The 13,039-nt window shown below is 37.8% G+C and overlaps 2 protein-coding genes across 2 annotated transcripts; both read right to left on the bottom strand.

Annotated features, from left to right (window-relative positions):
• Positions 1–5,531: 5,531 nt before the first annotated feature.
• On the bottom strand, positions 5,532–6,545 carry LOC115961873 (premnaspirodiene oxygenase-like). The gene has a single exon (XM_031080780.1). It carries the CDS (start codon positions 6,543–6,545, stop codon positions 5,532–5,534), a length of 1,014 nt encoding a protein of 337 aa, XP_030936640.1.
• A 2,787-nt stretch (positions 6,546–9,332) lies between these two features.
• LOC115959553 (premnaspirodiene oxygenase-like) lies at positions 9,333–12,387 on the bottom strand. The gene is made up of 2 exons (XM_031077992.1): positions 10,408–12,387; positions 9,333–10,270 (listed from the first exon to the last, which is right to left on the bottom strand). The coding sequence occupies exons 1-2, from the start codon at positions 11,311–11,313 to the stop codon at positions 9,653–9,655; spliced, it is 1,524 nt and encodes a 507-aa protein (XP_030933852.1). The 5' UTR covers positions 11,314–12,387; the 3' UTR covers positions 9,333–9,652.
• Between the last annotated feature and the right edge of the window lie 652 nt (positions 12,388–13,039).

The following is a 13,039-nucleotide window of genomic DNA, read 5'->3' as shown; positions in this document are numbered from 1 at the left end:
AGAAAATCCATAAGTGTAGAACAATTCAAGAAACCCTAACACCGAGACCAATTAAATAGGGTTCGTTGGCATAAATCTAACAACTAAGCCAGAGATTTCCTAGTATCCTCAAAAGAACACCGATTTTGTTTAGTCCAAATAGTTCACATTAAGCGTCTCAGAACCAAATTCCAAATATCAGAATTATGTTTCCCAAGCCAATGATACCAATAAAAAAATAAGTCTACAATTGAATCTGGCATGACCCAACTAATCCCAAACTATTGAAGCATACATCCACAAAGAATGAGCTACTGGACAGGAAATTAGCAAGTGATCCACAGATTCCTCATTGCAACAACAAATACAACAACAATTTGCCAAAGTGCGACCACGGAGCATAAGATTATCCAAAGTTAGAATCTGGCCATGAGCTGCTGTCCAAATAAATAATGCCACCCTTTTAGGAACCTTTACTTTCTAAATGCCTTTCCAAGGGAAAATAGAAAGAGTTACATTTTGAATCTTATGATAAAAAGACCGAATGTCAAACTTCCCACCTCCATTGAGGTGCTAACGAAGCATATTTACTACTTCCACCTCTAGGAATCCGAGTTTGAATGAAGTGAAGAAGGGAGTAGAAAGCCGCTAACTCCTAATCATTAAATTCCCTATAAAATCTTAAACTCCATACTCTATCATTATCACCAATTGGAGGACTTGACACTTCAGAAATACAAGCTTCCTTATTGGCTGAACACAAAAAATTGAGGATAAAGAGTTTTAAGAGAATTTTCCTCAATCCACTTATCATGCCAAAAAAGAATACGAGAACCATGCCCCACAACAAAAGACAAATTCTTAGAAAAACTTTCCCACCCTTCACTTGTACTTCGCCATAAACCACAACCATAAGCCCTTCTACAAACTCTAGTGCTCCACCCCCCTTTCGCCTCCCCATATTTCATGGCTATGACCCTTTGCCACAGATGAGTAGTTTTGTGGCCATACCTCCAAAGCCATTTCCCTAATAAAGCTTGGTTAAACAACACCAAGTTGGACATTATACCTATTTAATCTATTAATTCTATCAACCCATGCCACGAGAGGTTGTTTTCCATGTGAATTTGTTCATTTTATATATCATGTCATATATAATATATTAAAGTCAAAGCACATTTTGAATCCCAATTAAAATTCCAAATTAGGTTTTATCATAGCATGATTTTGCACCAAAATGTCCATTTTAATTTTCTTAATTTTGATGCCAAGCGACTTATTCACAACTCAAGATTCTTTTTCTCTTTTTGTTTGGTTACATATGGCACCCTTTAGTTTAAATTCATAACTCTCTCTGTCTATCTGCCTATCTCTAGAGGACAAACTTTGCGGATTATGACTTTTTGTTTAGTGTCATTCCTCTTATTCAAACTTTGTTCTTTCAATGATTTCTATAAATGCATGACATATATGCAGCAAACCATTTCACGAATTCACATGTAGATATTTTCCCCTCTTGTTCCAGTTAAATAGTTAGCAATCAGACGAGATATTCAAGCTCATGCCTTTGAACTTTGGGGACTACTACCTAGTTTTTGTTGCCATCCAACGATACTTACCAAAATATTGGATTTTTGGTTGAAATGTTAATTACTTTTCCAATGTACCATGTATATATTTGTCTCGTGTTATAAATATCGATTTTCATTCATTTTTAACTAATTATTGTAGCATTGAACCTAGTAAAGAAATTTAGCAATAGCTAACTATTTGGTGTATCACATAAGTTAATGACTAGTAATATCTAAATGTCAAGGTGCAGTAGTTCCTCTTTGTTGGGTTAAAAATAAATTGACCCCTTGCAACTTAATTAATTACCCAAGTTAATTAATTAGGTTCAATTACATGCAACGTGTGGTAGCATAAACAAATCACCAACTAAACTAAATGCAGCGGAAAATAAATTTGACACAAATGATTTGTTTACGAATGGGGAAAACCATCGAGGCAAAACTTCATTGGGTGATTTTAAGGTCACCACTCCCAAGAATCTACTATTATCAATTACAAGCAGTTACAAGTATAAGGAATCTTACCAAACACTTTGGCCTATCCTGAAATACCAACCTACAGTTAAACCTTTACCCCAATATCCAATTGGACTTGTATTGTAACGGTAATCTTTCTGTTCAATGCACGAATCCCAGTACGTGACTAACCAATGATGCATGGATCCTAGTATATGACTAACTCCAGTAACTTGAAGAGGTTGTTGGCTGCAAAGTTCTTCACTTCATCAACGATGAAGATCAGGAAGCTCCATGGTCATAAAACCCTTGACGTAAAGACGTAGTAGCTTCCTTAGAGAGAATAATGAACTAGGGCACTTATTGCATGCGTGACGGCCTTTAAAATTAGCTTTATATATGTCTAGAGTTGTGAAAAAAGAAACCCTATACAAATATTTCAGCATGGGCTGAAAATCAGATTTGGAATTTTTGATTTCGTAAATCTCGACAGAAACAGCTTGTGTTAAGCTTCTATCGTGCTTTGACTTTAAATCTCGATAGAAGTCTTTTTGTAGGGATTACTGTCGAGTTTTAATGAACAACTCTTCTTCACTTGTTTCTTAGTCAGATCTTCATGGCTTTAACACTTTACTTGAACAACATGTTTCTTGAGATCTTAAACCTACTCTAGATCTACCCAATTACAAGTAAAGTGCATTTTGTCAAAGGATTAGCCAATTACATAACCATAACAAAACCACAACAAAAAAAATAATTATAAGAGAAGTCTTAAATCACCCAACTCATAACCACTTGTTGTATTATAGAATAAATCCATCCCTACTACAAACTCTTGAAAATTTTTGCAAGAAGAGAGTTCATGGCAAGATAGACTTTCACAACCTATCTTTTTGAAACACTTAAACAAAACTCATCAAGGCATCATATGTGAAACAGAAATAAAGATTGCATACATAAAGAAACATGTGTACAAAGAAAGAAAATAAACAATACATGTAGAGGTAGGTGAAGAAAATGAACATACATCATCATCATATATAAGAAAATAAAGTACAATGTATGTCATAATAATACTGGTCACAAGACCGGTGTACAAGAGGCTAATGTAACTAAAATGAAAGAAAAGTACATATAAACCTCACTACATCCCTCAAACCTATACACACTCCCCCTAACAAAAAAGTCTTATACTAACTCTCCCTCTAAGTACAAGACTACTCTCAAACCCAAAATTACTCCCCATTTTTGTCATGAATGACAAAGGGTAAGTCATTGAGAGATCGTCATTATTGGAAGAGCCAGCATCATCCTCATCATCTACAGAAGGAGAGGCCATGGGAAAAACACCCTTTTTTCTTAGCCTAGGATTGGTAATAAAATCAACTAGAAACAGGTGACTAATCACACCTTATAAAAACCCAATGATTGGTGGTGACTCCATTTACCTTTGGTAATCTCTTAAAATTTGACCCAGATTCTTGCCATAGTGCCAAAAGTAGACGTACCTTCCTCTATCGAGAGAGAGAGCACTCGAAGCTCCGTGTGAACAGCACGCATATACATCGAGAGGGGCCTCCAACGGGCCCCATGCGCACGGGAGTTGTTTCCACAGCAGGTGGTTGAACGAAGGCAAGGTGGCGACAGTTTTTTCCATTTAGTTGGTTGAGGCCAGGCATCAACAATGGTTATTGGCCCATCATTGGTAGGCCCATGGGCAGTAGGTCAGATAATAGTTCCCTGGCGGGCCTAATCCATGATGCTCAACTGATTGGGCCGAGGATTGTTTAGTTCTCGGGGTCTAACCTTGCTCGGGGCCTACTCTAGGGTATCTCGGTAATGCCTTAGGGGATGTCGTCACCGAGCAACATCCGGCGTCTGTAGCAAGTCCCAACGACTGACACACCTGTTTCCAAAGTAGGGCCCCTTTTTGCTAGGAATAATCCTAAAGGGCCCCACCTGTATGAAAAACCATCTAACATAATCATAACCAACCCATTAAGGAAGCCTATAAATAGAAAAGGATAAAAAGAAAGGGGTTAGACACTAGAGGGAGAGGAACCAGAGAGTTAGAGCAAGTAAGAGAGAAACTAAGAGCAAGCTTGCTTGGGAGGACCGGTTAATTGCACTTTAGGTAAGGATTTTCGTCCTTAGGAGCTTCCCATTATACGATATCCATACACCCATTACAACAAGTAAATTGTGAGCCCAACAAAATAGTTAGCCCATTAATCAAGGTAAGGGCACACACAATTGGCAAATTCTGTGAGTGTGCTCAAATGCCGAGACGTTTTAATCGACCACTATTCATTTCATATGATGGTAAGGCTAACCTCATTGAATACATCTGCCATTACATCTAGATGATGTAGCTGTATAGTTAGAATGACACACTTATGTGCAAGGTATTTCCTTCCAGTCTTTGAGCTACGGCTTTAAAATAGTTCAATGGGTTAAGGAAGGGGTCAATCCACAGTTTCAGCGAGTTAATTCAGAGTTCGAGGCTCAATTTATGACTTGTAGTCGGGTGCCCTAACTTGTTGATGCACTGCTATATATAAAGATGGGAGCTAGAGAAACTTTTTGAAGCTATGTTAATAGATATTGGGAACTGTATAATGAAATTGGGGGAGGCAATGAGAAGGTGGCTACCAACACCTTTAGATTGGGACTTCCACTAGATTCAGAGCTAAGAGATTCGTTAACCATGAGGCCCCTCGAGAGTATGCACCAGCTAATAAGGTGAATTGAGGAATATAAAAGGCTGGAGGATGATCGGCAGCAAAGTAAAGGCAAGGTGCCCGCTACTTCGCAGTATGCAAAGGATTCACGGCCAGGGGGCTTTTAGCTGAGGCCGAGAAGGGAAATGAGAATTCAAGAGCCTAACATTCGGATCAGGGAGATTAATGTGGCGTTCAAAGAGCCCGTTCATAAGATTCTGGAGTTGATCAAGAACGAACCATTATTCTGGTGGTCAAGCAAAATGGGAGGTGACCTAGCAAAAAGGAATCAGAACTTGTGTTGCACATACCATCGGGAAAAGGGACACACTATTGAAGATTATAGGGTATTTAAGGATCATTTGGAGCAATTGGTGAAATTTGGGCATTTGAAGGAGTTTATGGTGGCACCCATGGGCAACACTACAGGGCAGACATGGAGAACCCAGGGGACCACGCTCCCACCACCATTGGGGGTTATCGAAGTTATACATACAGCTTCAATTGGCACAAATTTAAGTCGACGCAAGGGAGTTTTGAGTGTGGTTTCGGTGGAGAATCCCGAGGGCGACACTCAGCGGGGAAGAAACCAAGATTGAGTCGGGGGCCAATTGAGTTCGGAGATGAGCACTTGGAAGGGATGGCCCAGCGTCATGACGACACTCTTGTAGTCACTGCAAGAATTGGTGACTTTGTAGTGAAGAGAGTGTTAGTAGATTAGGGAAGTGGGGTCGAAGTGATTTACCTCGACCTGTACAAGGGGTTAGGGTTAAAAATGGAGAACTTGCCTAAATATGACACCTCCTTAATAGGATTTGATGGTAGAGTGGTGATCCCTGAGGGACAGATCTCCTTGCCCATTAATACTGATGGAAAAGAGGTAATGGTAAACTTCATTGTGATGAATTCCTTCTCCCCATACATTGCGATCCTCGGTCGGCCCTGGATCCACAGCATGGGAGCTGTACCGTCTACCTTGCATGTGAAGGTGAAGTTCCTCCTTCCAAAGTTCACCCTTGCTAGTCTCTGCACTCATTGGGTTCTCCCTGTGGTCATTGATGATATTGTCTAGGATCTTGTCAACCTTCCCATGAATCTTCTCTAGTTTAAATTTCAACCCACTAACCACATGAAGAAACTTTTTCGAAGGGAACAAATCAGCTATGTCAAAACCCCCAGCCAAGGCTGCAGATTCCCTGGCCAGCAATGTAAATTCATCTTCATCTTTGCATTTGGTACCGAATGCTGCTCTACATACAATGGTACTTGTCAAAGAGCAATTTTTTTTTTCAGTAAAATTGATTGGTGATCCTGAAGATGAGTGGATTGACTCAATGAGATTACTAATTTCTTCTTCTCTAAGAGAAGAGAAGGATTTGACCCTCTTGGCACTCAGGAGTTCCAACATGCAAACCTTTCGCATTTGCCTCCAGTAATCACCATATGGAGAAAAGGCAATGTCTGAGCCACCGTAGCTTATAATTTTAGGCGCAAGAATTTCTGGTCTCTGCGCAAAGGCAAGATCATGTGTCTGCATGACCTCTTTGGCCAACCTAGGTGATGATACCACAATTGCAGAAATTTCGCGCAGCTGTAGGTGCATAAGGGGTCCATGTTCCCCTGCTAGTTGCTGCAGAGCATGGTGTGGTAGTGAGCCAATTAAGTTGTGCAAGTTTCCTATTAGTGGTAACTTTCTTGGCCCTGGTGGCAACTCCTGAACTTTGTTCTGAGGTTTAAGTCTTCTGCATACCTTTAATAGCCAAAACAAAGAGAGTAAAATAAGAAAGGCGGTAAACACCAATGAAAGTTGAAGGGCCATGACAAAAAGAAGAGAAGTGATTTTCTAAAATTTGCATTTCAAAATATATAGAGTTAAATTTGTGCTATTTGCAGATGGACCCCATAAGCCTGTATGTACATACATATGTTTTGATATTTGATTTTTTCTTTTATTTCTTTTTTTTATTGAGACCATTCTCTTTGAATGGTCAGCCAAAGCTTAAAATGACAAGAGTATGGTTGACTTGAGATTGGAGTATCTCAATTCATAGAACATATAAGCAAAGACATGTTCGTCATTAAAGAGTGATATTCCTAGAAGTTAGGAGACTGATTAAGATACAAAACACAGTATCCCTTTAAACATCAATATTAATAATTGATGCAAAAACGTTCACATTTTAAAATATAAAAGTGGATATGAAAAAAAAAAAGATGTAAAAAACGAAGTGTAAAAATATCATTTCTGAGATAGAAAATGGTAGTTTTCCATCATTTGGTTTATGGCAAATAGGAAGGAAAAGTGGGTGCTTGGACTTTCCACTTGAGCCCACCAAAGACCATCCTTCCAAATTGGGAGTATAGGTGGAGGAAAAAAACAATTCCTTAGAATTTATTATGTTGCCCAATCTTTTCTCTACCAAACGGAAAATATAAACATTTTCATACTTCCACTTTTCTGTTCTTTTAACATTTTTAATATGCTCACATTTTTATCTTTACAATCAAACGAACCTACTATTTGAAGAGGGAGAAGAAAGAAAGGGGATAGGAAAATGAAAGAAAGAGAGCAGCAAAGGTAAAATATTGTTTCAAGCTGGACCTTTTGGTTAATGTGAAACTGGGTTCGGCTTTGCCAGAACTGGTTGGTGGGGCTTTTAAAATGGTATTGATGGAATTGGGTCGGGTCAAAATCCAACCCAACCCAAATAATCCAAAAGCAATCACAAGGGGACAATCAGATTGGAATTCAATCTGAGCCCCTCATCTCTTTACTCTTTTCCTTCTTGCAGTGTTTCCTCTCTCCCTTGAACTCCTCTGAATCTCTTTCATTAACTATATATATGAAATTGCGAGATTCAATAAATAAAAGTCACATGACTGAGTGAATGTAGAGACAATGGATAATTACAGCTAAGCTGGGAGAATGCTCAAATATAATAATGTAGATGCTTGATTAAATAAAGCATAAATTTAGACAATTTAATTTAAGTTTTTGCTAAGTGTGTGTGTTAAAAATACTTAGTATTCTTAAGAAAAAAAAAAAAAAGTTCTAGCTAAGTGAGAGGATGTGGGTTTTGGTTAGCTCATCAGGTAAAAAATTTTGTCGTCAAATAAGATATTTAGAATTTAAAATCCTTCTACACCAAAAACAAATTACTTTCTTTTTTTATAAGACAAAAATAAAGTGCTTAATTAGTGTCTTAGTGTGATGATAAAAATAATTATTATGGAGTAGACACTGTATTTTAAATTCCACCATATCTTAAAATATATATAAAAAAGAAAAAAAAAGGTTGGAAGCCCGCAAGTTAAATATGGCACATTCCTAACACAAATTACTTTTTTTTTTTTATAAGACAAAAATAAAGTGCTTAATTAATGTTGTGGGGCCCAATAATTTAAGGACCAAGCCCAATTGCTCCTGGAAAATCCGAGGGCCCAGTCCAAGGAGAGCTGTGGCCCAAGCTCTACAGTACAGAGCACAAAACACTTTTGGAAGGCAGCCGAGGACAGTTTGGTCCTCGGCAGATCCTGAATCCCACCGAAATAAAGGGGTAAAACTGGTATAGGGACGAATTTGTAAGGAGATCCAAAATATCTTGGGGAAGTTATCCTTACTACCCTTCCAGATAAGACCTAACACATGACAGAGCCGTACTCTGCAGCCTTATCAACCATACCCAACAATTCTGGGATTAGACTGATGGGACAAATATCAGTCTTGTAAAGATTGACCCTACACGTGGACGAAGGACAATTAACACAGACGAGTATAAAAGAAGAAAGTAAGTAAATCTAGAGGGGAGCCCATTCCACCTCCAAAAAAGAAAGAGGACATGGGGGAGAACATCTCAACAACACCGGACTTCCCTGAAGAAAGTCCGTCGTTGGATAACCGGGGTAAGGCCTCAATGGTCCTCGGATCAACTCCGAGGAGTCCCATCCCATAGGGTGCGACGTCTAAGGGCTTAAATGTTCAAGCCCAACTCCTTTTTTCTACCTGAATTCCTCTAAAACCAGGATCGGACATCGCCCCGTGACCAGCGGCTAGCTTTTTAAGCCCACTCTCTACAAATCATATTGTGAGGGATCTTTCGTACGCGAGCCCAACATCCTTATTGGGCCGCCAGAGAATTGTGTCCTTACAAATGTCTTGGTGTGATGATAAAAATAATTATTATGGAATAGACAATGTATTTTAAATTCCACCATATTTTAAAATATATATAAAAAAGAAAATAAAAGGTTGGAAGCCCGCCAGTTAAATATGGCACATTCCTAACCCAGATGATGTGTAATTTCGTTAAGAGGCGCAATTTTTAATGCCTCTTTGTCTTTGCAAATCACAAGGAGGAAATAAAACTTTCCCATAATATAAAATTCCCGCAACTTCAAAATGGATCTGATGGAGTCCTAAATAAGTAGGACAACACTGACTTGATCTGAGAGTGTCTAAATAGTAGATAGTATTTTTTTTTTTTTATAAATTTATGAAGGTAAATACGAAATAGCCTTAAGTTTCCATAAATCAGCTGATTGAACAAATCAAAATGAAACTTTACAGCTTGACAGCTACGGTAGATTTGGTTCTATGAACTAAAACTAAGCAAATGCCTCATAGTAAGTTTTATTGAGGTAAATAAAATTTTAATTTATTCTTCTCAGAAGAATGTCTTACTGAATTACCATGCACATGAAGATATCGGATTAAAACACTAGTTCAGCTGATAGATTTGAATTTTACAATGCCTGATTACATGAAATATGAAAGGACCTCAGCTTTTGGATTGTCCAGCAATCAGAATACACTTAAATTCAAGAAAATATTTGCTGGTGTCGACTTACTATATTAGTACATTGATTAAAATAGTGAAGTGGGAATTTCAGAGGTATCTGAATGAATTTTCTGATGTTGAATCTCCATTATTCTGAAGGAGAATAAGGCGCAGCAACCAAATGCAAGTTGTTTTTCCTTCGAACAACTGCACCAAAGAATTCAGTCATATCCAGATCCTCTGGCCTCATACTTCCTGGAAGCTCCCAATCAAAATGATAGAGTAATTGAGCAAGGGGAAGTTCAATATTGGCCATACCAAATGTTATTCCAGGGCACATCCTTCTTCCTGCACCAAAAGGGATATATTCAAGGTGAGTCCCATTGAAATCAATTGAACTATTGGCAAACCTCTCTGGTATAAAACTCTCAGCATCGTGCCAAAGTGCAGGATCTCTTCCAATTGCCCATGCATTAACAATGACTTTAGTTTTGAGTTGTATCTCATATCCATCAATCTCGCATGGCTCTCTGCATTCTCTTGGGAGTAGCATTGCAACAGGAGGGTGTAACCTTAGAGTTTCTTTTATAACAAACTTTAAGAAATTTAGGTTCTGAATATCTTTCTCATGGATTCGTTTCTTTCCATCAAAGGCTTGTCTTATCTCAGCTTGAGCCTTCTCCAGCACTCTTGGTTGTCTCATCATTTCTGACATAGCCCAATCTATTACGGTTGATGAAGTATCAGTTCCAGCACCAAACATGTCCTGGAAAAGAATTGGAATGACTCATAGGTTATTCTTAAGAGAAGAAAAATATAAGGATAGCAATAAAAGTGGATTGGTCCTAGTAATTGAGAATTAATTGCTTTTGAATGAGCAGTATTTATAGAAGGAATACAGACCAATATGACTGCCTTGATGTTGTTGGTTGTGATGGGGAACTCGAGGCTACCACTTTGCTGAAGGCGTAAAAGAACATCAACAAGATCCTCCTTCCAAAGTTCACCATTGCCAGTCTCTGCACTCATTGGGTTCTCCCTGTGGTCATGGATGATTTTGTCTAGGATCTTGTCAATCTTCCCATGAATCTTCTCTAGTTTAAATTTCAACCCACTAAGCACATGAAGAAACTTTTTTGAAGGGAACAAATCAGCTATGTCAAAACCCCCTGCCAAGGCTGAAGATTCCATGACCAGCAATGTAAATTCATCTTGATCTTTGCATTTGGTACCAAATGCTGCTCTACATACAACGGTACTTGTCAAAGAGCAAATATTTTCAGTAAAATTGATTGGTGATCCTTCAGATGAGTGGATGGACTCAATGAGACTACTAATTTCTTCTTCTCTAATAGAAGAGAAGGATTGGACCTTCTTGGCACTTAGTAGTTCCAACATGCAAACCTTTCTCATTTGCCTCCAGTAATCACCATATGGAGAAAAAGCAATGTCTGAGCCACCGTAGCTTATAATTTTAGGGGCAAGAAGTTCTGGCCTCTCTGCAAAGGCAAGATCATGCGTCTTCATGAACTCTTTGGCCAGCCTGGGGGATGATACCACAATTGCAGAGATTTCACCTAGTTGTAGGTGCATAAGGGGTCCATGATCCCCTGCTAGTTGCTGGAGAGCATGGTGTGGTAGTAAGCCTATTAAGTTGTGCAAGTTTCCTATTAGTGGTAACTTTCTTGGCCCTGGCGGCAACTTCTGCACTTTGTTCTGAGGTTTAATTCTTCTCCATACCTTTAATAGCCAAAATAAAGAGAGTAAAAGAAGAAATGTGGTGAAAGCCAACGAAAATTGAAGGGCCATCACAAAAAGGAGAGACAACTGATTGTCTGAAATTTTCTTTCCGAAATATGAATGGTCAGCCAAAGCTTAAAATGACGACTTTAATGAAGAGAGAATGGTAGACTTGAGATTGGGGTATCTCAATTATTGCATAGAAAATGTAAACAAGGACATGTTCGTCATCAAAGAGTGATGTTCTTAGAAGTTAGGAGATTGATTATGACACAAAACACAGTATCTCTTTCCATGTGTCCCCACCATGGGGTGGTAACAAAAGCATTGACCTACCACTCTGGAGCTAATTTACTTAACAGCACGACTTCTTAATTTCAAGATCCATTTTTCTGAAGTTAGAAGGGTCAGTGGCTTGTAGAGCCAATTAAGGTCAAGAATACTAAAAAGACCATTACCCATTGCACAAAACTCCCACTTTTGTGGGGTTTGGGAAATTAAGGTGATTGGTACATAGCCATACCTTCAATTTATGTTTGGAGAGGCTAATTTCTGGATCTAAAATGCGATATATCAAAAATAAATTGAGCCTGAATACTTGAGTCATACCCTAGATTAACCATGACACACTATTTTCATTTTTCTTCTCCATTTTTGTACTAAAATAATAAATAGCCTCCCTAAGTTGTAAGCCTTTTGGCATTGGACCTCACTTCTCATCATGGAACTTGCCTTATGCAGTCAAAAACGTGGTATGTGGTTCTGTCTTTACTAACACCCTTACACAGCAGAATTTGCAGAGGAAATCATGAAAACCTGAGAGCTCACATTCAGAACTAAACCTCACTAGTGCTGAATTTTCCCAAAATTAATTCTTGAAGGTTGAAGGGTGTTCATATGAATGTTCAGAGTGTAAGGATTTTGTGTTGCAGTCATTTAGACCACCTGAATGTCATAAACTTGTTTCATTTTAGTCTGTTTTCAAAAAGAGCAACGAAAAAGAGAGTTATGCAATTAGTTTCAATTTGTATCCATCAATAATAACATTGTCCATCACATCCGATCTCGTACTCTCCTCACACTTATGATGCTATACTGATTTTAGCGATGTAATTGTCTAGTTCGAGAAGCCCGACATCCCAAATTTTGCTCTATGACAACTTTGGGAGAAATAAAATATATGCCCCTTTGGGGGGGGGGGGTCGTCCCTTTGGTCCCTCCAAAATTTTTAATTTTTTTTAAATACAGATATATTTATAAATATTTAAAGGTTATATGAAAAAAAAATTGGAGTTCCCCCAAAAAAAACATTGATTAACTAATCTAGTAATCATGAGAGAGAGAGAGTTGAGTTGATATACAATTGCAATATAATAAAATAATTAGATAGTAAATTTTTTGAGTAAATAGTGGAACCACTAATTTTTAGTTCAATATCAAATTCTATTAATGGGTTCAAATCATTCAATATTAATAATATATGTAATTTGGTTAAAATTTTCTATTCTCAAGATTCTATTAAGTAACCATCGCACACCCTTAGTGCGATGGTCACTCCATAAATATAAGTGTTTGTGGGATGTGGGGGGTAAGGGTCGGAGTTTAAGTTTTTAGGAAAGAGATTTACACACATATACACTTAAATTATATTAGAGTAGAAATTCTATCTTCTATAAAAAATTAAAAAATAAAAATAAAAAGATTTTATCAAGTAAAAAAAAAAAAAAAAAAAACTCAAGACTTCAATTGTAACATTATGATTTTGATTTGAGTTTATCTTGACATAATAGTTCGG

Source organism: Quercus lobata, chromosome 9 (genome assembly GCF_001633185.2).
Source record: "Quercus lobata isolate SW786 chromosome 9, ValleyOak3.0 Primary Assembly, whole genome shotgun sequence".
NCBI lineage: Eukaryota > Viridiplantae > Streptophyta > Magnoliopsida > Fagales > Fagaceae > Quercus > Quercus lobata.
Note: the sequence above shows the minus strand (reverse complement) of the source record. Positions and strands in the feature narration are given on the sequence as shown.